Source organism: Bufo gargarizans, chromosome 6, assembly GCF_014858855.1.
Source record: "Bufo gargarizans isolate SCDJY-AF-19 chromosome 6, ASM1485885v1, whole genome shotgun sequence".
NCBI classification, from domain to species: domain Eukaryota; kingdom Metazoa; phylum Chordata; class Amphibia; order Anura; family Bufonidae; genus Bufo; species Bufo gargarizans.
In genome coordinates, this window is record NC_058085.1 from 62,154,266 (window position 1) to 62,176,747 (window position 22,482).

Genomic DNA, 22,482 nt, shown 5'->3' on the forward strand with positions numbered 1-22,482 from the left:
ACTGTCTATACTGTCACTTTATATAATTTTATTGTGTAATACTGTTGACGGGGACCTGACCAAATCTCTTAGTCCGCCTCCTCCTGGATGGGCCCCTTTTGGGTCAGGGCCCCAAAGCAGCCGCTTCCCCTATAGTTACGCCACTGCTCCTATTGGATAATACCTGCATGGGCGATTATCTTTCAGCTGGCAACAAGTTATTTAACCCCAACTGGTGCAATGAATTGCTTCTCATTTCTTAAACAACCATGTCGAAGGACACATCTCGTGGTCGTGGAAAAGATGTTAGTCTGTTTGAGAAGGGTCAAATCATTGGCATGCATCAAGCAGAGAAAACATCTAAGGACATTGCAGAAACTACTAAAATTTGGTTAAGAACTGTCCAACACATTATTAAAAACTGGAAGGATAGTGGGGACACATCGTATTCAAGGAAGAAATGTGACAGGGAAAAAATATCCTGAATGATCGTGATCAGCGATCACTTAAACGTTTGGTGAAATCAAATCAAAGAAAAACAGTAGAACTCAGGGCTATGTTTAATAGTGAAAGTAAAAGCATTTCCACATGCACAATGCGAAGGGAACTCAAGGGATTGGGACTGAACAGCTGTGTAGCCGTAAGAAATAACTAATCAGTGAGGCAAACCAGAAAAAAAGGCTTCAGTTTGCTAGGGAGCATAAAGATTGGACTCTGGAGCAATGGAAGGTCATGTGGTCTGATGAGTCCAGATTTACCCTGTTCCAGAGTGATGGGCGCATCAGGGTAAGGCTACTTTCACACTAGCGTTCGATCGGATCCGTTCTGAACGGATCCGTTCTGAACGGATCCGATCATAATAATGCAGACGGAGGCTCCGTTCAGAACGGATCCGTCTGCATTATATTAGCATATAAAAGCTAAGTGTGAAAATAGCCTCGTACGGATCCGTCCAGACTTTCAATGTAAAGTCAATGGGGGACGGATCCGCCTGAAGATTGAGCCATATTGTGGCATCTTCAAACGGATCCGTCCCCATTGACTTACATTGTAAGTCTGGACGGATCCGCACGGCCAGGCGGACACCCGAACGCTGCAAGCAGCGTTCAGCTGTCCGCCTGTCCGTGCGGAGGCGAGCGGAGCGGAGGCTGAACGCCGCCAGACTGATGCAGTCTGAGCGGATCCGCTCCATTCAGACTGCATCAGGGCTGGACGGCTGCGTTCGGGTCCGCTCGTGAGCCCCTTCAAACGGAGCTCACGAGCGGACCGACGAACGCTAGTGTGAAAGTAGCCTAAGAAGAGAGGCAGATGATGACCCATCATGCCTAGTGCCTACTGTACCAGCCTGTGGGGGCAGTGCTATGATCTGGGGTTGCTGCAGTTGGTCAGGTCTAGGTTCAGCAACAGTATGTGCTCCAAGAATGAGGTCAGCTGACTACCTGAACATACTGAATGACCAGGTTATTCCATCAATGGTTTTTTTCTTTCCTGATGGCACAGGCATATTCCAAGATGACAATGTCAAGATTCATAGGGCTCAAATTGTGAAAGAGTGGTTCAGGGAGCATGAGACATCATTTTCACACATGGATTGGCCACCACAGTGTCCAGACCTTAACCCCATTGAGAATCTTTGGGATGTGCTGGAGAAGGCTTTGCCGGATCGGTTTTCTGGAGGACACTGGACAGACGGATCCGGCATTTCAATGCATTTGTCATACGGATCAGGATCCTGATCTGTCTGACAAATGCCATTAGTTTGCATACGTTTTGACGCATCCGGCAGGCAGTTCCAGCGACGGAACTGCCTGCCGGAATCCTCTGCCGCAAGTGTGAAAGTACCCTTAGCCAGGTTCTCCTATCTGGCTGCTCTGAAACATGGACTCTGGCAGTAGCAGAGCTACACATCTGCGTTCTGCGCACACGTTCACACACTGGAACAGTATTCTCTACCCACTTCCTGTCTAGACTCAATCTTGTCGTCTTGACCAAGGATCTGGTGCCCTCTGCTGGAGTTGGATATTACAGCAGTTTTGCTGTGTGTTACAAGATCATGCATGGGCATAAAAGTTAGGAGAAATTGAAACACAAGTACAGGTAGATTTATTTTCCTCACTTATATAGCTGTAACGTGTTCAGAAGCGCTTTACTCACATTAGCATCACACTGTCTCCAGTGGAGCTCACAATCTAAATTCCCTATACATAGTACATTTTTGGAGGAGGAAACCCACACAGACATGAGGAGAACATACAAACTCCATGCAGATGTTGTCATTGGTAAGATTTGAACTTAGGACTGCTGCGCTGCAAGGCACCAGTGCTGACCACTGAGCTACTGTGCTGCCCATATTTGGGAAAATTGCACAATTGTTGTCCCCAAATGAAGGGGACTAACCGGCAAACTTTCTATGGGACTGATTGCCGCTTCATTCAGTTGGGGGTATTGTAAACCCCATTCTTAAGATAAGTGAGGGTCTCACTGCTGGGACCCCATCAATAATACCATCATGTGTTCCCGGGCCAAATACAGGGACCTGCTAGACCAGGGAATGTTTCACTTGTGGCCTAGGGGGCAGCATTGGGCGGTGTTTACACTTGCCGGGCTGGAGACTGCTCTCAGGGCACTTGCCAGTTCATTTACATAATGAATGAAACTTCTCTTTCTCTGCAGTAATAAAGCAGTCAGCGACCATAAAAGTGTGATGCGACAAATTTTAAGTGCCCTACCCAGCGATATTAACGATATAATGGCCATATAATTCATGGCGGGCTGCCAGTCACAGTGAATAGGTAGAAGTGTCTTGATACATAGGATAAAGAAATGTCAATAATACAGTATTTTTATTTTAGAAATTTGTACTGTATGTGGAGTAAAGGGATTTTCCAGGACGTAGATATTGATGAACAATCCTCAGGTTAAGTCATTATATCATATAGGTGGAGATCTGACACCAGCACCCCCACCAACTACTGGAAACTATACAGTTGATAGGGCAGGTAGCAGAAGGGTCCATCTACTGTCGTGGCCATGCCGGTTCCTGCAGCTCAGCAGCTTCCATTCAATTGAGTGGGAACTAAGCTGCATTATCCTGGTGCTGTAAAGTACACAGTGGACAGACCCTTCTGCTTTCAGCTCCGTCCACTGCATAGTTTCCAGTGGCTGCCCAAAACAACTGATCAGTGGGGGTAATGGGCAACTGACCCCCACCAATCTGGTATTGATGAGGATCCTGAGGATAGACCATGAATGTCTATGTCCCTTTAAATTAGTTCTCTTTGCAGTGTAGTACCATTGTGCTATTGGAAGCGATTGTCCCTATAGTAATGTGTGCTCCTTTCTATATTCGTGCAGGTTGTGTACTCCAGCAGTCTCCTTTTGCTACCTGCCATCCGCATCCACTATGTAACACTACTGGGGCCTGTCAAAGTGGCAAACAGTGGTGCCCACTTACCGAAAGCTGTTTGAGTCCTGACCATCCCTGCAGTACTTATACCTCTGAGGGCTACATAAACCCACCTCGATATGTTGGAACTCCCCCACTTTACTCACCAGTCGCGGACATCCCTTTGCTTCTTTCAACTAGCAGTAAACGGCAAAATATCCAAGTAAGAAAAGATGATGTGTCATTTATTAGTATGTAGAAAGAAATGGTAGGTAGCTCCTGGCCAACCGGTGGTGCAGGGAACTGCAGCTGGTCCCAGTCACTTGAATGAAGCTATGCTACAGGTTCCTTAAAGAAGAACTCCTGCAAAAAAAATTATTCTCTGACTGGTTAGAAAGGTAGATGATGTAGTCTGTAGTGCATATAATCTTCTCATTAGTGACTGTATTTGTGAGTTATCCCCTCCCTTCTGCTTCTCAGCTGTGTCATGTGACCAGCAATCAGACTTTCTAAATCAGCATCTTACTTGTGGACAGGAAAACTCACAGAATGAACATAACCCTGTTCAGGGGAATATAGTAGAATTAGGTCTGTTAGTAAAGAGACTTCACAGAATTACCATTAATTCTAAGACATAACTTTTAATAAATCATTGTTTAAAAACAATTGGACCCTTTTGATACGAAAATAAATAGTAAATACAGAAATAAATCAAAAAAACTAAGTGTGGAAAAGGTATATTCCACTTGCCTCCTCTTATTACAGGATGGGCAGCCAAATATAATTTGATAGGCTATAGGGGCAATGTCCCTAATGCTCACCCTATTTAGATAGCCCTGCCTGCAAATGGAATATCCGCCCCGATAGGGGCGATCCCGTATCTCGTACCTCCTGTTGATTCCTAGAGGACCCTACTAATATGGGTGATAGGTGTAGCAGAAGATGCTATCCCTAATTAGAGACCTGGGCTAATCTATATATATATATATATATATATATATATATAAAAAAACAAACAAACAAGGGTAAGCATTAGGAAAGGGGCAGGTGGCGACCCCATTTATTTGAACCACCTTCCATTCCCGATCTATCTTCATTACTGTTATCGTATACCATTTATTTTTCCCTGGTTAGGGTCAATCTAGGGATTTGATAGTCTTAGGTTCGGGGACAGGGAACCCCCACCATTAGGGGGTCACCCTAAGCTGAGCAGCTTTTTAGGGCTTTTTAGGGTAAGCATTGTGTCTGCCCTGCCCTTTCCTCAGACCCTGTCTTATTTCTGAATTGATCCTCGACCTGTCTAAGCCTATTGACATTGTGTATCACTAGTAAATGTTCTGGTCAGGAGTCACTACTCCCCTGTCAAAAGAAATTTATATATAATCCTTTTGAAATTGTAGCACACTCTGTCGGTATATACATACCTATACCCACATTATCACTAATAAAGGTATTTTTAAAAGTCACTAATTCTAAAAAGCAATTTTAGTAAATACCCCATAAGAAATTCAAAATATGCAATTATTACAGGACCCGTAGTTAATACATTTGAACTACAGGAAATGTAACCTTTTTGATCATGATAAAGTTGTCTAGTTTAGAAAATCCAACTTGTTTATGGAATCCCTTTTAATGACTGCACCCAGGTCTTCTGCCTCGTATGTCCCACCATTTTGTATAATGACCAGTGTATGTTGTCAGCTTTTGCATTGAGGCCCAGTGTCATGGAACCATGAACCAGACGTACAACAAGAGATAAGTGGAAATAAGAAGGCTTTATTGAAAATCAAGCTGTAAGCAAAAGTCCAAACGGATGGCTAAACCGAAGCAGGGTCTTGCGTAGACAGAGGTCAGGAACCAGAAGGGTAGTCAGACGAAGCCTGGATCAGGAACCAGCAGGGTAGTCAGACGAAGCCAGGATCAGGAACCAACGGGGTAGTCAGACGAGGCCAGGATCAGGAACCAGAAGCAGCAGCAGTCTTAGAAGCATGTGAACACAGGAGGACCAAGCAAGGAACTGAAGCCACAGACCTCCTATATATATGAGCTAGGCATCCAGCTCCTCCCAGTGGGAAGGAGAAGCCGCAGGGTGGGAGGCTACAAGAAACCCAGAAACCAAGATGGCCGCCAGCACATGTCAAACGAAGGAGAACAGTAAGAAGGTAAGACCATGACAGTACCTCCCCCTCAAGGGCCCCTCCTCCGCGGAGTAAGGAACGGTTTCTGAGGGAAGCGTGCGTGGAAGGCTCGGAGCAAAGCAGGAGCATGGACATCTGCGGAGGGAACCCAGGAACGCTCCTCTGGACCATAACCACGCCAATGGACCAAAAACTGCAACCGACCGCGGACCAGGCGTGAGTCCAGGATATTGCTCACCTCATATTCCTCACGATTGCCCACTTGGACCGGACGGGGCCGAGGGAACCGAGGAAGTGAAACGATTACACACCAATGGCTTCAACAGGGAGACATGAAACACGTTGGAGATCCGCATGCCAGGAGGAAGCGCAAGGGCATAGGCTACCGGGTTTACCCTGCGAAGCACTCGGAAGGGACCAACAAAGCGAGGCGCCAGCTTGGGAGTAGGGCACTCGAAGGTTGAGGTTGCGGGTAGACAACCATACACGGTCTCCGACCTGGTAGGAAGGAGCGGGCGCTCGTCTGCGATCAGCCTGGAGTCTCTGGCGCTGCGCAGAGACCTCAAGGGACCTCTGGATCTGTACCCAAGAAGCACGTAGGACGGAAAGGTGATCCTCCACAGCCGGAATATCCTGGGGAGAGAATACCTCCGGTAACACGGCAGGTTGGAACCCATAATTGGCCATGAAGGGAGACGTCCCAGAGGAAGAGTTCACCGCCGTGTTCCTGGCAAACTCAGCCCAAGGCAGGAGGTCAACCCAATTGTCTTGGTGATCGGAGACATAGCAACGAAGGAATTGCTCCAAGGTCTGATTGGATCGTTCTGCGGCCCCATTGGACTGAGGGTGGTAGGCCGAGGAGAAAGAGAGATGAATCCCCAACTGGGAGCAAAAGGCGCGCCAGAACCTGGACACAAACTGACTCCCCCGATCCGACACAATCTCCTTGGGCAAACCGTGCAACCGGAAGACCTCCCTGGCGAAAATCGTGGCCAACTCTTGTGCAGAGGGTAACTTCTTGAGAGGAACACAGTGGCACATTTTGGAAAACCGATCCACAATCATGAGAATGACCGTATGGCCTCGGGATGCAGGGAGGTCCACAATGAAATCCATCCCCAGGTGTGACCATGGGCGCTCCCCGGTGGCTATGGGTTGCAAAAGGCCCAACGGAAGGTGCCGAGGGGACTTACTCTGGGCACAAACGGAGCATGCCGCTACATATGCGGCGATGTTGGAACGTAGAGAAGGCCACCAGAACAGACGTGAAACAGCCCAGGACAGCTGATTCTTTCCAGGATGCCCCGCGGCCTTGGAGTTATGGTAGGTTCGCAACAACCGAGTGCGCAACTCCTCAGGCACAAAACACCTGCCGTTGGGTCTCCCAGAGGGAGCACCAGATTGAGCCGCCAAAATCTGCTCACCCAGGGGAGAGGTCAGGCTGGTGCGAATGGCGGCCAGGATCTGATTCGGAGGTATGACCGAAGTCGGAATCGACTCCTCCCCGGACAGCTCGGAGTACTGCCGTGATAAGGCATCCGCTCTGATGTTCTTGGAACCGGGTAGGTAGGAGACCACGTAATTAAAACGTGACAAGAACAGAGCCCATCTGGCCTGACGTGGTGTCAATCTCTTGGCCTCAGAAAGGTAGGTCAGATTCTTGTGGTCCGTCAGGATGAGAACCGGAACCACCGAACCCTCGAGCAAGTGCCTCCATTCTTTAAGGGCCTGCACGATGGCCAATAACTCCCTGTCACCAATCTGATAGTTGCACTCCGCGGAAGACAGTTTCCGGGAGTAAAACCCACAAGGAAGCAGAGGACCCTCTGGTGTTCTACGCTGAGACAGAAGGGCGCCTACTCCCGTCTCAGACGCGTCCACCTCGAGGACAAAGGGCAACCCAGGGTTGGGATGCGACAGAATCGGAGCCGACACAAAGGCGGACTTTAGAGCCTCAAAAGCTCGGATGGCCTCGAGCGGCCAGACCTGGAAATTACTGCCCTTCCTGGTCAGATCCGTGAGAGGCTTGGCTAGCATAGAAAAGTCCCTGATGAACTTCCGATAATAATTGGCGAAGCCCAAAAAGCGCTGCAGGGCACGGAGACCACTGGGCTGGGGCCACTGTAAGACAGCCGAAACCTTCTCAGGATCCATGGAGAACCCCTCAGCGGAAATGATGTAACCTAAGAAGGTTACCTGGGATCGGTGAAATTCGCATTTCTCAAGCTTACCGAACAGCCTGTTCTCTCGTAACCGTTGCAACACTCGTCTGACATCCATAATGTGGGCCTCCATGGATTCAGAATATACCAAGATGTCATCCAAATAGACCACCACACACTGCTGCAACAGGTCACGGAAAACATCGTTGATGAATTCCTGGAAGACTGCGGGCGCATTGCACAACCCAAAGGGCATAACCAAGGATTCATAATGACCGGTCCTGGTGTTAAACGCGGTCTTCCACTCATCGCCCGCCTTGATCCTTACCAGGTTATATGACGCCCTCAGGTCGAGTTTGGTAAAGACCGTGGCCCCTTTGAGGCGATCGAACAGCTCGGAAATCAAGGGTATCGGGTAAGCGTTCTTGATCGTGATGCGATTGAGACCCCTGTAATCGATGCAAGGCCTCAACTCACCGCCCTTCTTTTTCACAAAGAAAAATCCAGCCCCTGCCGGGGACGAGGATTTGCGAATGTGTCCGCGTGAAAGCGCCTCCCTCACGTACTCCTCCATGGCCTCATTCTCCGCTACCGACAGTGGATAGACCTTGCCACGAGGAGGAACGGCACCAGATTGTAACTCTATGGCACAATCGTATGGGTGGTGCGGAGGTAGGGCAACCGCGCGCACCTTATCGAATACATCCCGGTACTCTTCGTATTCAGGAGGCAACAGAGAGTCCGAGGAAGTACACAGCAACTTGACAGGCCCATGGATGCAACTAGCCCCACACTGCGGTGACCACGAGAGGATCTCGGCCGATCTCCAATCGAAAGTCGGATTATGCTTCTGGAGCCAGGGGTACCCCAAGACCACCGAGTAGTGTGGAGACGAAATCACCTGGAGACAGACCGACTCTCTGTGAACGGCACCAATGGCTATCCCCACTGGAAGGGTCTCATGAGTCACGTGTGGCGGCAGAAGGGGTCTGCCGTCTATCGCCTCAAGAGCCAGTGGGGAACCTCGAGGCTGCAGAGGAATGGAATTGGCGGCAGCGAACACACTATCAATGAACAAACCACCAGCACCAGAGTCCACCAACGCCTGGGTCGTCACCGAGCCCCCGACCCAGGAGAGGACAACAGTGATCAGTGGTTTGTCAACACGGGAAACCGGGAATGAGAAGACTCCACCCAAGATCTGCCCCCGACAGGATCTCAGGTGCGAGCGTTTCCCGGACGGTTCGGACATGCCAACCGAAAATGCCCACCGAGACCACAGTACATGCATCGGCCCTCGCGTCTCCGGAGTACCCTCTCCCCCTCGGACAGGCGAGCAAACCCCAGCTGCATGGGTTCACCCCCAGACGAGTCATCCCCAGGAGGCGTGGGAGGAGAGGGAGGCACGGGTGGGACAGCAAACGTAGGCGCCAATCTGTTAGAAGACCTCCGCAGGCTCTCCTTAAAGGAAGGTCTCTCCCTGAGTCTGGTGTCAATCAAAATCAGGAAAGAAATAAGAGACTCGAGCTCCACTGGTAGGTCCTTAGCTGCAACCTCATCCTTCAAGGCATCCGAGAGACCAGTGAGAGAAAGCAGCGACCAGAGCCTCATTATTCCAGCCCACCTCTGCTGCCAGGGTACGAAACTCAATGGCGTATTCAGCTACGGATCGTGAACCCTGTCTGATGGACATAAGGAGCTTCGCAGCAGAGGCAGCACGAGCCGGCACATCGAATACCTTCCGAAGAGAAGCAACAAAACCGGAAAACTCGGCAACCACCGGATTGTTGTTCTCCCATAAAGGGCTGGCCCAGGCCAAGGCCTTGTCCGAGAGCAGCGAGATAAAGAAGCCCACCTTTGATCTCTCAGTAGGAAAGGCATGTGGCAACGGAAGCTAAATGAGCCGTGCGTTCAAGCAGGGTTTGCAACGCCACAGCGAACCGACCCAACAGGTGATCCTGCTGATCAAGTCTGTCAACCAGCGTAGGTAGCGAGGATGGCCCTGTACCGTCAAAATTCATGGCTTGGTCCTAATGTCATGGAACCATGAACCAGACGTACAACAAGAGATAAGTGGAAATAAGAAGGCTTTATTGAAAATCAAGCTGTAAGCAAAAGTCCAAACGGATGGCTAAACCGAAGCAGGGTCTTGCGTAGACAGAGGTCAGGAACCAGAAGGGTAGTCAGACGAAGCCTGGATCAGGAACCAGCAGGGTAGTCAGACGAAGCCAGGATCAGGAACCAACGGGGTAGTCAGACGAGGCCAGGATCAGGAACCAGAAGCAGCAGCAGTCTTAGAAGCATGTGAACACAGGAGGACCAAGCAAGGAACTGAAGCCACAGACCTCCTATATATATGAGCTAGGCATCCAGCTCCTCCCAGTGGGAAGGAGAAGCCGCAGGGTGGGAGGCTACAAGAAACCCAGAAACCAAGATGGCCGCCAGCACATGTCAAACGAAGGAGAACAGTAAGAAGGTAAGACCATGACACCCAGTCACTTCAATTTATTCTTCTGATGAAATGTAAGACAATCATCGATCAGCCGTAACATTATAACTACTGACAGATGTAGAGAATAACAATTATGTTCCAATGGCACCTGCCAGAAGTTGTGATATAATAGCCAGCAAGCAGCTCTTGATGTTGATGTGTTGGATGTAGGAAAATGGGCAAGAGTAAGGATGAACTTTGACAAGCACGTAATTGCAATGGCTAGACAACTGGGTCAAAGCATTTCCAAAAGCAGGGATTGTGTGGTGTTCCCAGTGTTCAATAGTTAGTATTGACCAAAGATGGTCTAAAGAAGGAAAACCAGTAAACCAGTGATTTGGTCATGAATGTACATCGGTCAGACTTGCCACGTCAACCCCTGATCACCACCTAAAGTGTCTACAGTGGGCATGTAATAATCAGAACTGGTCCATGGAGCAATAGATGAAGGTAACCTAATAAATCATGTTTTCCTTTACGTCATGTGGTTGGCCGGGTGTGTGGTCATCACTTACCTAGGGAAGAGACGGCACCGAAATGCACTATAAGAAGAAAAGTCAGTGGAGGCAGTATGATGCTGTGGGCAATGTTCTGCTGGGAAACCTTGAGTCCTGATATTTATGTGGTTTTGGCAAGGTACCACCTACCTAAACATTATACAGACAAGTGCACCCCTTCATGGCAGCGTTAGTCCTAATAGCAGTGGCTCGAAAATGGTTTAGAGAACATAGCAAACAGTTCAAGGTGAAGATTACGCCTCCGAATTCCCAATATCTCAATCAAATCAATCATCTGTGGGATGTGCTGGAAGTCCGATCCACGAAGGCCACATCTCATAACTTACAGGACTTAAAGTCTATGTACACCTTTGGAGGCAATTTTTGTTTATGATTACATTTCACTCATTTTTGGCTAAAAATCATATTTTCAGTTGGCCTTTATTAAAAATATTGAGCTGTTCTGTCACAAAGGGTTAACAGTTTTTCTAACTGTGTGACTGATACTTTTCACTTTCACTTTGTGCTGGTCATCTAACCCTCTTCTCTAAACTACTAAGAGGTCATAACCACATTCTTTCTTATCAGTATAATAAAGATTGAGCTTTGATGAGTGTTTATAATGTCAGAGAGCAGAGATAAGGAGCCTGTATGCTCCTCAGATGACGGATAAGACAAAAAATCCGCAGGCAGCTAGTACAGCATCTCAGTGTCACTGACGTACCGAGACATACTGACAGTGAGTGGCAGGAGATCTGTGAGACTGGCAACACGTGGTTTGATCTGACAGGTTTTCCTTGTGGATCAATAGGTGTCTGTGTTGTTTCTGTTGCTTCTCCCACTATGTTGTGCGGTTTATAGCTTCTGTGCCTGTGGATTGTTTGTGGTTGGATCTCGGCTGAATTCCTGGTGCTTCCATAGCCTCTTTGAAGTTAAGTCTTTCCTTTCCCTTTTGTATTTTGTTTGGATTCTGTGTGTTGCATTTCACCATTGTTTGTATTAGGCCTGAATTGGACTCCTGTTCGTCCTTTATTTTGGAGGAACAGGTAGTCTCGTCCCTGCCATTAGTACCAGGGTCCTATAGGACTAGATAGGACTCTAGGTATTCCTGCGTATGAACTCACCTACCTTTTGGGGTCTGTTCATACTGGTAGTCAGTCAGGATTTTGGTTAGGGTTTTCACTTGGAGGTGTCCATCTTCCTTCTCTAGTTCTCAGGCCTGATTGCCTGTTCCCCCCTTCCCTCCTATACTCAGTGTGGTGTTTCCCTCCCACACAGAAGCATGATACTCAGCTCTGTAGACAAAAAAGGATTCCATATTGTTAATAAAGACCAATTGAAAAATTTATTTTAGCTCAAAATAAGTACAATGCAATAATAAATAAAAATTGTCCACAAAGGTGTACATAGCCTTTAAAGACCTATTGATAGTGTCTTGGTGCCAGACACCACTGTACACCTTCCAAGGTCTTGTAGAGTCCATACCTTCAATATTATAGCTGATCGGTGTATATTAAAGCTACTACGTCTACTGCTTTTAACAGTGCCTATATTTTAAATTTTCTTATGCACCTTTATCAGGTATAATATCATTGGATTATCTCTCTGAATGAATAGCAGCCAATTTAGTCAAAAATAGTAAAACATACTGTATATGATATTGTATGGAATATATATGATGAAATATAATGTGAACTGCAAACATATTTCTCTTGCAGGTCCTGCTATCTGAACTGTCTTACTCTGTGCACCCTGACGACATTCTGTCAATGCAGCACACAGGAGTCAAGGGGTCTTTCTTACATTGCTCCTCTAGTTCTGATTCACTCTGGCGGCAAAGTTACATTACCATGTCACATGGAGGATGGCTAAAAGAGTCGATTCGTATAGATTCTGTCAGCTGGGTCGATGATGTGGTGTGTGACCTCCATGTCATGTATGGCTCAGAAGCACACAGCCTCGTGGTCTCGCCTTTGTTATGGGGTCTTCAGGAAGCTGGAACATATACTGTCAGTGCCATCCTGACCAATGTGGTTAGTTCGACTACAGCCACTTGTAAAGTGAATATTGCGAGTCCTATCACTGATGTGCAGATTGTTCACCCTATGCCTTGCAATGGCTCTTTACATCTGCTGACCCAGGTGGTTAATCTGGTTGTTATCAGCGCTTGTAGTACAAGCGTTGTTCACGTTCATTGGTTAACAGCCATGCAGAGTGGAGAATCCATTATGCAGCAAGAATGTCCTTCAACTATCGCATCCTCCTTGCCAATTTGCACCACCCATTCCAAGGATGTGAAATTTTCTGGCATGTCGTTGCATTTTAATAATCCACAGAGCACCTTACTTTCCATCCAGTTGACTGGTGAAGTCAATGTCAAAAGTATTATCGTGGAAGTCCAGGCTCATGATGCCATCCAGGGGCTTCGAATTCACATTGATGGATCTAATCACATACAGTTACACCAGACTCAGGTAAGTAGGCGTACCTACATCTACTCTGTGTGGTAATTCATTGTTTTTTTCATCCTCGCCTTCCATCAAAACGAGCAAATTGTTTTTTATTTGTCTCTTCATTTCCCAAAAGACTGAAAAAAATGTGATCAAGAATTCATACATACCCCAAAATGGTATCAATAAAAGTGACAGATCCCGACACGAAAAAATGAGCCCTCACACAGCTCTGTAGACGGAAATATAAAAAAGTTATGAAAGTCAGAATATGGTGATGCAAAGAAATGTTTTTATTTTTTTTAAAGTATTAAAACATAAGAAAAAGTATAGAAATGTGGTATTGCTGTAATCGTAACCCGCAAAATAAGGCTAAAATGTATTTTGTGCAGAAGGAACATTGTAATAAGAAAACCCATAATGGCTCCTGGAAGGTGGGGGGTAAAAAATTAAAACAAAAAAATGGAAATGGCTACCTCAGGAAGCGGTTAAAGTAAACATATAACTTTTCTGCATCTACTATTTCAGACTTTCACAGCTGAACTGTCTCATGGCTCATCTGCTACCTTTACATGGACAATGGATAATAATAAAGAGTCTTCATTCAAGGGTCCAAGCTACACTGTGACATTCAGAACTCCAGGAGATTATCACCTGAAGGTAAGTTTTTCCTTATGTTTCTCACCAGACAGTATTCCCCCATAGGACTACAAAGATTATTAGCATAGTTGATATTCAAGGTTTAGCTTTGCATAACCCCTTCCTATTTTATATATTACATTCTATGATTATTGCATTTTTGCCTCTAAATTTCTTTCTTTCTGGTCTGTTTCTCAGGTTGTTGCTGAGAACCCGGTTAGTTCTCAGGAGGCGGCCAGCATGCTTCATGTAGATGGGATCCTTCCTCCGCTCCATGCCGAACTTTTTGGGTTTTCTACTTTGCTGCTTGCGGCTAAGACTCATGAAATGTCTTTAAAGATACAACTGGAAAGGTCATCTAATGTGACTATCAGGTACTGATTTTATAATAGTCATACTTGATTTTTGATCTTTCAAGGATTTTTTGTTAAAAACAGCATCTTACTTTTCCTTCACTGCTTCCATTCCGACCTTTACCAGGTTCCTGCTGGCCTTTTCGTTCTGTTCCTTCTCAACATGCAAAAAATACCTAATCAGCGAATCGTTGGCTGTAGAGATGACCTGCACCATTCAGCGACTGAATCAGCAGGCATCTTTAGGGATTTCCAGTGTGTTGAGATGGGACCAAGAATTGTAGATCAGTGGGGCTGCAGAAAGCATCAGAATAGGAGCAGCGAGAGGGCAATAAGATTTTTATTTTATTGTTTTACACTAATCTGAAAGGAATTACCTAAGGTGAGATGACCACTTTAAGTAGAGAAAAAAACTGGAGATCTGAGTTCTTACCTGCTAGTCAATGTTTTCTTTCAGTCAAACCTTTTTGCTTATTTTCTTTAGAAATTTTACAGGATAGGGACACACATTGTGGTGTTTAAAATTTTGGACAGCCCTTTTAAGGTAAAATTTGGGTCTATCTATCTATCAACTAAATCTGGTCAAAATTCAGATGTCTTTATACAAGTTTCCAACATTGAACATTCATGCTTAAAAAAGCATGACGGACATTTTGCATCACAGCACTACGTATGCTTTGGAATTGATTCAGATTTTCCGTAAAGAGATTAATGTACAGTTTTGGTTCTACACCCTCCCCTCTTCTTTGTAGATTTTTCACCAGTCTTTATGTCAAGTCAATTGTACATTTTGCCTTTTTACAGCTGGAACTTTGGAGATGGCGGCCCCCTGCTCAACAGAAGCTTTTCTCCTCCGTATGATCCCCAGTATCTGCAAAACCCACATGAGCCATTGGTCTCTTTAAACAGAACAGAAAGACATATATATGCCCAACCTGGTAGGAGAAAAAGCAAATGGTCTGTTGGGTCTGGATGTTATTGTTACAGATAGTGAGGTCATCCTGGGTTTTATTTTCACAGGAAATTATCAAGTTAAAGTGACAGCATTTCAAGGTGGATCTGAAGTCACCTGCATAGCGCAGTTACAGGTTATTTCTCCACTGACATCCTTGAACCTTGAAGTTGATGGGTCATCTTTAGGACTGCATACAGCTGCATTATTTTCCGCATTATGTCGCCCTTCATCGTTTGCTGTGTCCTTCACTTGGGACTTTGGTGATGAATCTGGAGTCATCCAAAGCAGAGATCAGCAAATAACACACGTCTATACATCAATTGGTATCTACAAGATCACAGTCACTGCAAGTAATGAGCTGAGCCACATCAATGACACCTTGATAGTCACCATAGAAGAACGGATCAATGGCTTACAAGTATGGGGCAATAGTCCTACTGAGCTTGGTGCAAAAATCCCAGTTTTCTGCTCAGTAACCCAGGGCACTAACATTATTTGGACCTTCGATATGGGAGATGGCAAAGTCTACATTAACCAGTCGGAGGCATCAGTAAACCATCGATACAGCCAGCAGGGTAATTTTAGTATTGAGGTAATTGCTAGAAATGCTCTAAGCTTGGCCAGGAAATCAGTCATTGTACAAATATACAGAATACAAGTCACCAATGTTCTTCCTGAAATTACCTCCAGCCAAATATCTACAAAATTTACTGCAAAGCTCTCCATGCCAACCAAATTGCAAATATTTCACTGGGAGTTTGGAGATGGCACGCCATCCATTCTCACTCAAGGGATGGAAGTTGTGTGGCACACCTATAGTTCTGCTGGTAATTACACAATTAAATTGCTTACCTCTGGAGATACTGAGAGCAATTTTTACAGAAAAGTAATAACTGTTGAAGATAGAATCATCAATATAACCATTAATTCATCACCCATAGCTGCAAATGTATCCCAGCCTGTCTTCTTCCATGCACTGGTGCAACCTCTGCCTGACCTCCAGCACCATTACTGGTACCTTTGGGATTTTGGTCAAGGAATCCTGCCTATAAACACTTCATCTTCAGAGGTCACCTGGGCATATATGTTTGAAGGTCACTACAATGCGACGGTCACAGTCTGGAACCAAGTGAGCCAACATCGAGCATGGTGTTTTGTCACTGTGCAGCAACCAATTGTTTCCTTGTTTATAGAGCACAATGGTGGAGCTATAATCCCTTGTGGTGTTGAGAAGATGTTCATGGCTAGGGTTACACCAGAGATGACAGCTCAGTTTTCCTGGAATTTTGGGGATTCCTCCCCTGCTTTCTATGGACAAAATGTTACACACACTTTCCAGGTCTCTGGAAACCTAACAGTTAGTCTCTATGCACAAAATAATGTGAGTCATTATGAAGCCACCTACTCATTGTATATACAAGCCCCAATCAAAGACCTTTCACTGACTCCTGATATCATGCTGGCAAACTCTAAGCAAACTGTTAATTTTTATGCTGTGTTGTCTAGCGGTGACGATGTGCAATATTTCTGGTCAATGTGTGAGTCCTGTCCATATCTAAGTGGAACATCAAACATATCTCACACATTTTTCTATCCTGGTAGATATATGGTTAGGGTACAAGCTAAGAATACAGTAAGCTCTGCTTATGCTTTTTTCATCATAGATGTTCAAGAGCAAGTGCAAGGTGTAAGAATATGCCAAGAGAATGTCCAAGTTGATGGATATGCTGGCATTGGTGAACCTCTCACTCTTACAGCTCTTGTGGTCAGTGGATCCAACCTTACCTTCCATTGGGTATTGATGCCAGGAGCATTAGAAAGTCAAAACTCCTCCATCAGTTTCCGTCCATTAGAACTAGGGGACTTGTTGGCAGAGGTTTGGGTAGAGAATTCATTAGGAAGAGCGTATGCACAATCTCAGGTGAAAATCATACAGAGAGTAAGTGGCCTCAGGCTACAAAAACCTATTTGCAGTGTGGCCGTTGGGATGTCTTTGAATTTGACTGTTCATGTTCAATCCGGCACCGAAATGCGTTATAGGTGGGATCTTGGGGAAGGAGCATCTTTGCAAAATGGCCAAAATAGGTTAGTGACTTTAAGTTATCTCACACATGGATTGAAGGTCATTACGGTTATGGTGTCCAATGCTTTGAGTTCTGAGTCTGCATCAACAAAGTTGATAGTACAAGAATCTATGTCCAATATTAGTATTGTCATCAATGGGATGCATAACCTGACAGCAGTACCATCATGTAAATCAGTTTTATTATGTGGCATAGCAGAACGCGGCACAGAGCTTATGTGGGAATGGAGGGTGTCAGGATTGAATGAAAAATTCACATATAGCACACAAAATGTGTCTCATGTCTTTAAGGAACCTAGTGAGTATGTGGTGTCACTTAAAGTCTATAACTCGGTGAGTAAGGCCACTATCTCCCATAAACTTTTTGTGCAAGATGCAGTAACTGGTTTTCAAGTCAATACAGGAAACAGTAATGTCTGTATTGGACAAGAGGTTACATTTTGTCCAAGTATCCAGTATGGCACAGATGTGACCTTCATGCTCACTGTTCCTCAACTGAATTTGACTCAAGTTCTTAATACAACATGCGTTCAATTGAGCTTCCCTCTTCCTGGCATTTATGAAGTTTTGTCATCTGCCTATAACCAGGTCGGTCTGGCCAATTATACACTTCACATAAAAGTCTTGGAGACTATTAAAGATCTAAAGATCCATGATCTTCCCTCTGCCTGGCCAGTCAAGAAGACCATGTATTTACTTGCAGAAGTAAAATCTGATTATCTCCCCAGTTTTCAATGGTATTTCCAACAAGACAATCAACCTGGACTTACAGAGAGAAGGCAAAGGGTAGAATTTACTCCACTTGAACCAGGAATGCTTCACATCAACCTTAATGCCAGCAACCATGTATGTTTCTCCTTAATGCAATCTCTGGTCATTGTACAGGAACCAGTGACTGGTGTTTCTCTGGAGATTAGTAGTGAAGAAGTGTTCTTGCATCAGTGTGTCATATTTATGGCAGTCGTATTCGATGGCTCCGACTTACATTTCCAATGGATATTTGACGACACAAATATCACAGGTGTGGCAAACTCAGTAGAGTATTGCTACAATGACATGGGGGAGTTTGAAACTAAAGTGACTGTGTTCAACCTGGTGAGTGTGGTTCATGCATACAAAAGAGTAAGTGTAAGGACAGTTGATTGTGAACAACCACTTGCCTGGCTGGTGGACTCACCATCAGTAATGTACCGGGCCGATGATGGTAATTTTGAGGCTGTTGTGGACCTAAGAGACTGTTATAAATATAAAGTTATATACCAGTGGCAGGTGTACAGAAGATCAGATAACCAGACAATAAACCTTTCAAACATAGACATATCCAACTCTCTGCTGACCATCCCTGGACACTCACTGAATATTGGGATCTACTGTCTACTTTTTACAGTCACTCTTAAAGGAACTCCACTATCAAATAATGTTACACATATATTTGAAGTAATTCATAGTTTGTTAGTGGCCAAGATACATGGAGGATCAAAAGTCATCTGGCCAGTGGAAACCGACTTGACTCTGGATGGCTCACAATCCTATGATCCAGATCATGATGATCCTGAGATGGAGTATGAGTGGAGCTCAGAATCTGTGGACAATGAGGTATGAGGAATGGATATGCAGAATAAAAGGGGATGAGATATAGTATAGTGAAAATATACAGTGGTTACTATTTTATCTGCAAAGCAAGATAAAGCTATTCCGTTGTGGGGGTCAAGATACATTTACAAACTTTGCATGAATTAATAGTACAAAGTACTACATAGTAAAGTTTGTAAAATATTGTATTAGTAAAACATGGCTCTTTCTCCACTAATCAGCCAATTTTTCTCCTCCACCTTCTTGATGAACTAATCAGTCGCTCTCATTTAACTGCTAAAATCCATCTTCAGTGTGAGATGAGCAAACTGAGGAATAAGGTTACATGTTGCTTACAGAAGTCTTTGGAGAGTGGAGGGGGTGGAGGATGCAGCTGCAGAATAAGAAAGGCAGTGCACACACACACTAACACTGCAGAATGGTTTAGTTAGTTTTCTATCTCACTCCAGTGCTGGATTCACAGCCACACTGCTTAATACTGATGTATAATAATCCTGTATGTTGCTGTTTCTAAGGATGTGCTACAGAGAGATAGGGGAGTAGGATTTCTTCTTCTCTGTGTGCTGATTATGGGAGACATCATAGCATCTACAGTAGTCATCACCCACTTGCACAGGGAAACTGACATTCATATACAAAGACTGCAGAAAAATCTCGTAAAGAATGCCGAATAGAAGACACATAATGGCCAGAAATATCAATATTCCTTGTGTGCATACACAATGGTACAGGGCATCATTTTAACAACTTTATTTTCTCTGTCCACATCCATCAGGACCAGGCCTGCTTTCTGAGTTCTTTGCCCAGTCTTCCAAAAATTACAATTACTTGGTCTAAACTATGCGCCAATATTTCATACAACTTTACACTAACTGTTCAGAAACCTGGAAGAGCCACAATGATAGCCAGACAGACAGTAAGTAATAGTCTTAACTTGCTTGTTATCCCACGTACTTTATTGTAGAGCTGAAATGTAGCTTTGTCTCTTCATACAGGTTTTGGTTCACAAGGGTTCTGTGTTCCCAGTTTATATCCGGTGCATCTCCTGTGATTTATCATCCTCAACTTCTATCAGCAATAGGACTCCTGTGATTCTGTATGGAGAATGTGGCAGCTGTTATAATGACACGTTGGTGAGAAATTCTTAATATTAATCTTTCTATATCTTATCTAAATTTGCAAACACTAGTGTGTGGGGGTATGTTCTAGGTTATCTGTACATTTTTGAAATTAGTGGACAAACCATGGTCTCATAATGGCTTACATTAGAAGTAGTCCAGTATAAAATGACACGTTATTTAGAGGCTATGCATACCTTTGCACTATTTGTTTTTGTAATTGTTTAATTGCTTCCTAAATGCCAAATGAAGTGTGTGTACATTTTCTTTGTTCCTGGAGCTGCAGAACCTGACAGAAATGTGATATCAGAGCGCTGCTCATGTTTCTTGCAGAATTCCCTGCTCCCCGGCGCCCTTCTCTTAGTTTTAGACAGAGCAGCAGGGAGGGGGAGGATGTTGTCCACAGCAGATCAGAATGTGGAGAACGGGGAAAGCATCCAATGAGTGCAGCTCACACAAAACAGAGAGGAGAAAACAGACTTGACAGTCTGCAGGGGGAAGGCAGCGGCATCTTGGACAAACAAACTCAGAATGTGTTTCATGGAGGGACACATCTACTTGAGAAAGTTTGACACTAGGTTCAGATTTTAAATTAAATATAGGGTATGAAGAATGCAGAATGAAACTTTGTCCAACTTTTTTCTTTTACTCAAGATAACCACCAACATTTGTAAATATCATTTTTTGATGTCAAAGGTGTCCCCCCCCAAAATGCCCAGGCCCTTCACTCAGGTTATACTTACCTTGCTCCCCGACCCTCACATTGCTTCTGATGCCCGCATGGCTGCCGCTGCATCTCCCCATCATGAGGGCATTATAGAGGTTGGATAACCCCTGTAACTTACAATACAGATATAGGGTAAAATGTGAAATATAAAGACTATGAGAAATATTTGTAAATAATAAAGGTATAAGTGTGATAAAAATATCCCAATATTTTTTTAGTAATTTTATATTTTACACAGTTTAGATGGAGTGCTGTGGACTCTCATGGGAATCCTCTGACCCTGAACGAGCATACAACTACTATTGGCTCCTTACAGCATCGTCTTATCATTCAAGAAGGGGCTTTACAGGACAATCATGGCATTGGCTATACATTCATCCTTCATGTTATTCAGCACATGGGACCAGGATGGGGTGAAGCGAGCATTACGTTAACGCCAAATCATCCGCCTACTGGGGGCCAATGCTCACTGCTTCCCTGGAGTACTATACTGTGGCAGGAGACCCCTCTGAAATATAACTGTCTAGGTTAGTAGTCACAGTCACCAGATCTTAATAACATACCATACACAGCAGAAGCTTTTTAAAGAAATCTGGCGCCTCTCTTGTCACCTCTGTTTAGTAAATATGGAATTATTCTGGATCATTTTTTTTCTTTAAAAAATTCTAAGTTGTGTTGTTCCTCTATTAATGCCACAATAAATTAATAAAATATTGATAATTTGTCATTACCAGTTGGGATGTGTCCCTACACACTCTGACACTATCAAATTAGTCAGAGTACTTACCAATATGGCCCGTTAACCAAGGGAATGGTGTTCATTTAGTCATCAATTTCTTTGAGGAATAACAGAGAAAAGGCACAACACTGTTCAAAGAAAAAGATGACCCAGAATAGTTATTTTATTGAAAATACACGCATACACGAAAACCGATATGTGCAGATCCTCTTTAAAACAGAAGGTGTTAATATGCTGACTTTCATTTCGTCTGCACACAACAAAGACATTTTTGCTGACTGTTTGTATTCTCTGCCAGGATGGAAGGATCCAGATATGGGCACCCAGTTGTTTTACCTCCTGTCAGTACACATCTGCTCATTCACAATTTGTCAAAAACTGTACTTATATCGAGGATTGAAGAGCTCGCACAGCGTACGGGTTCCTGCAGCAGTCGAGGTTGGATATATTCATGTATATATAGAAGTAGAAGACATGCAGGGAGATCGGACATTGGCATTAAATCGGTAAGATTGAAGGCAATAACCATTTACTTTAAAATTATTAAGAGGAATGCAAGCATTTACTGAAACAGAGAAGTTAGGCATGCTGACAGGTCCTCTCAAAAGCGTAATCTTTGAATTTTTTGTGTAATCTTTGAATTTTTTGGGAGCCTTTGTCCTGTGTGTACCATCAACCTTAGTTGTCTAAGCTGTGTAAATATAATTCCAATACTGTAAATACTGTAAGTGTCATTTTTCCTCTTTGTATCTGTTCTGTGAGCTCCAGAGCTGAAAACCAACATAGTGGGAAGGAAAGGAAATGATGCCACAGCAGTAAAGTTTTGACAGATTCCACAGAAGGGAGATGTCCATTCTTTTGAGAGAAATGCATCTAGCTGTGCAGCTAAAAAGGGGAACAATTTGGCTAAAAATGACATTAGGGAAGCCCAAAAAGACCTATTATTCCCTTTTTTTTAGCTGAACAGCTAGATGCATTTCTCTTACAAGAAGGAAACATCTCCCTTCTGTGGAATCTGCCAGCACTGTACTGCTGTGGCATCATTTCCTTTCCTTCCCACTATGTTGGTTTTCAGCTCCAGAGCTCACAGAACACAAGAAGAGGGAAAATCACACTTACAGTACTTAGTATTATATTTACACGGACCACAGTTTAGACAACTAAAGTTGATGG

General features: G+C 44.5%; 1 protein-coding gene across 1 annotated transcript in view; it reads left to right on the forward strand.

The window, feature by feature from the left end:
- Nucleotides 1–22,482, forward strand: part of LOC122941967 (polycystin-1-like) — a 103,461-nt gene that overhangs the window by 50,474 nt on the left and 30,505 nt on the right. The window contains exons 12-21 of the mRNA XM_044299462.1: nucleotides 3,334–3,587; nucleotides 12,371–13,126; nucleotides 13,631–13,762; nucleotides 13,940–14,115; nucleotides 14,899–15,032; nucleotides 15,115–18,728; nucleotides 19,501–19,641; nucleotides 19,721–19,858; nucleotides 20,809–21,097; nucleotides 21,608–21,815. Coding sequence (XP_044155397.1) covers nucleotides 3,334–3,587; nucleotides 12,371–13,126; nucleotides 13,631–13,762; nucleotides 13,940–14,115; nucleotides 14,899–15,032; nucleotides 15,115–18,728; nucleotides 19,501–19,641; nucleotides 19,721–19,858; nucleotides 20,809–21,097; nucleotides 21,608–21,815 — 5,842 coding nt within the window. The remainder of the gene's footprint in view (nucleotides 1–3,333; nucleotides 3,588–12,370; nucleotides 13,127–13,630; nucleotides 13,763–13,939; nucleotides 14,116–14,898; nucleotides 15,033–15,114; nucleotides 18,729–19,500; nucleotides 19,642–19,720; nucleotides 19,859–20,808; nucleotides 21,098–21,607; nucleotides 21,816–22,482) is intronic.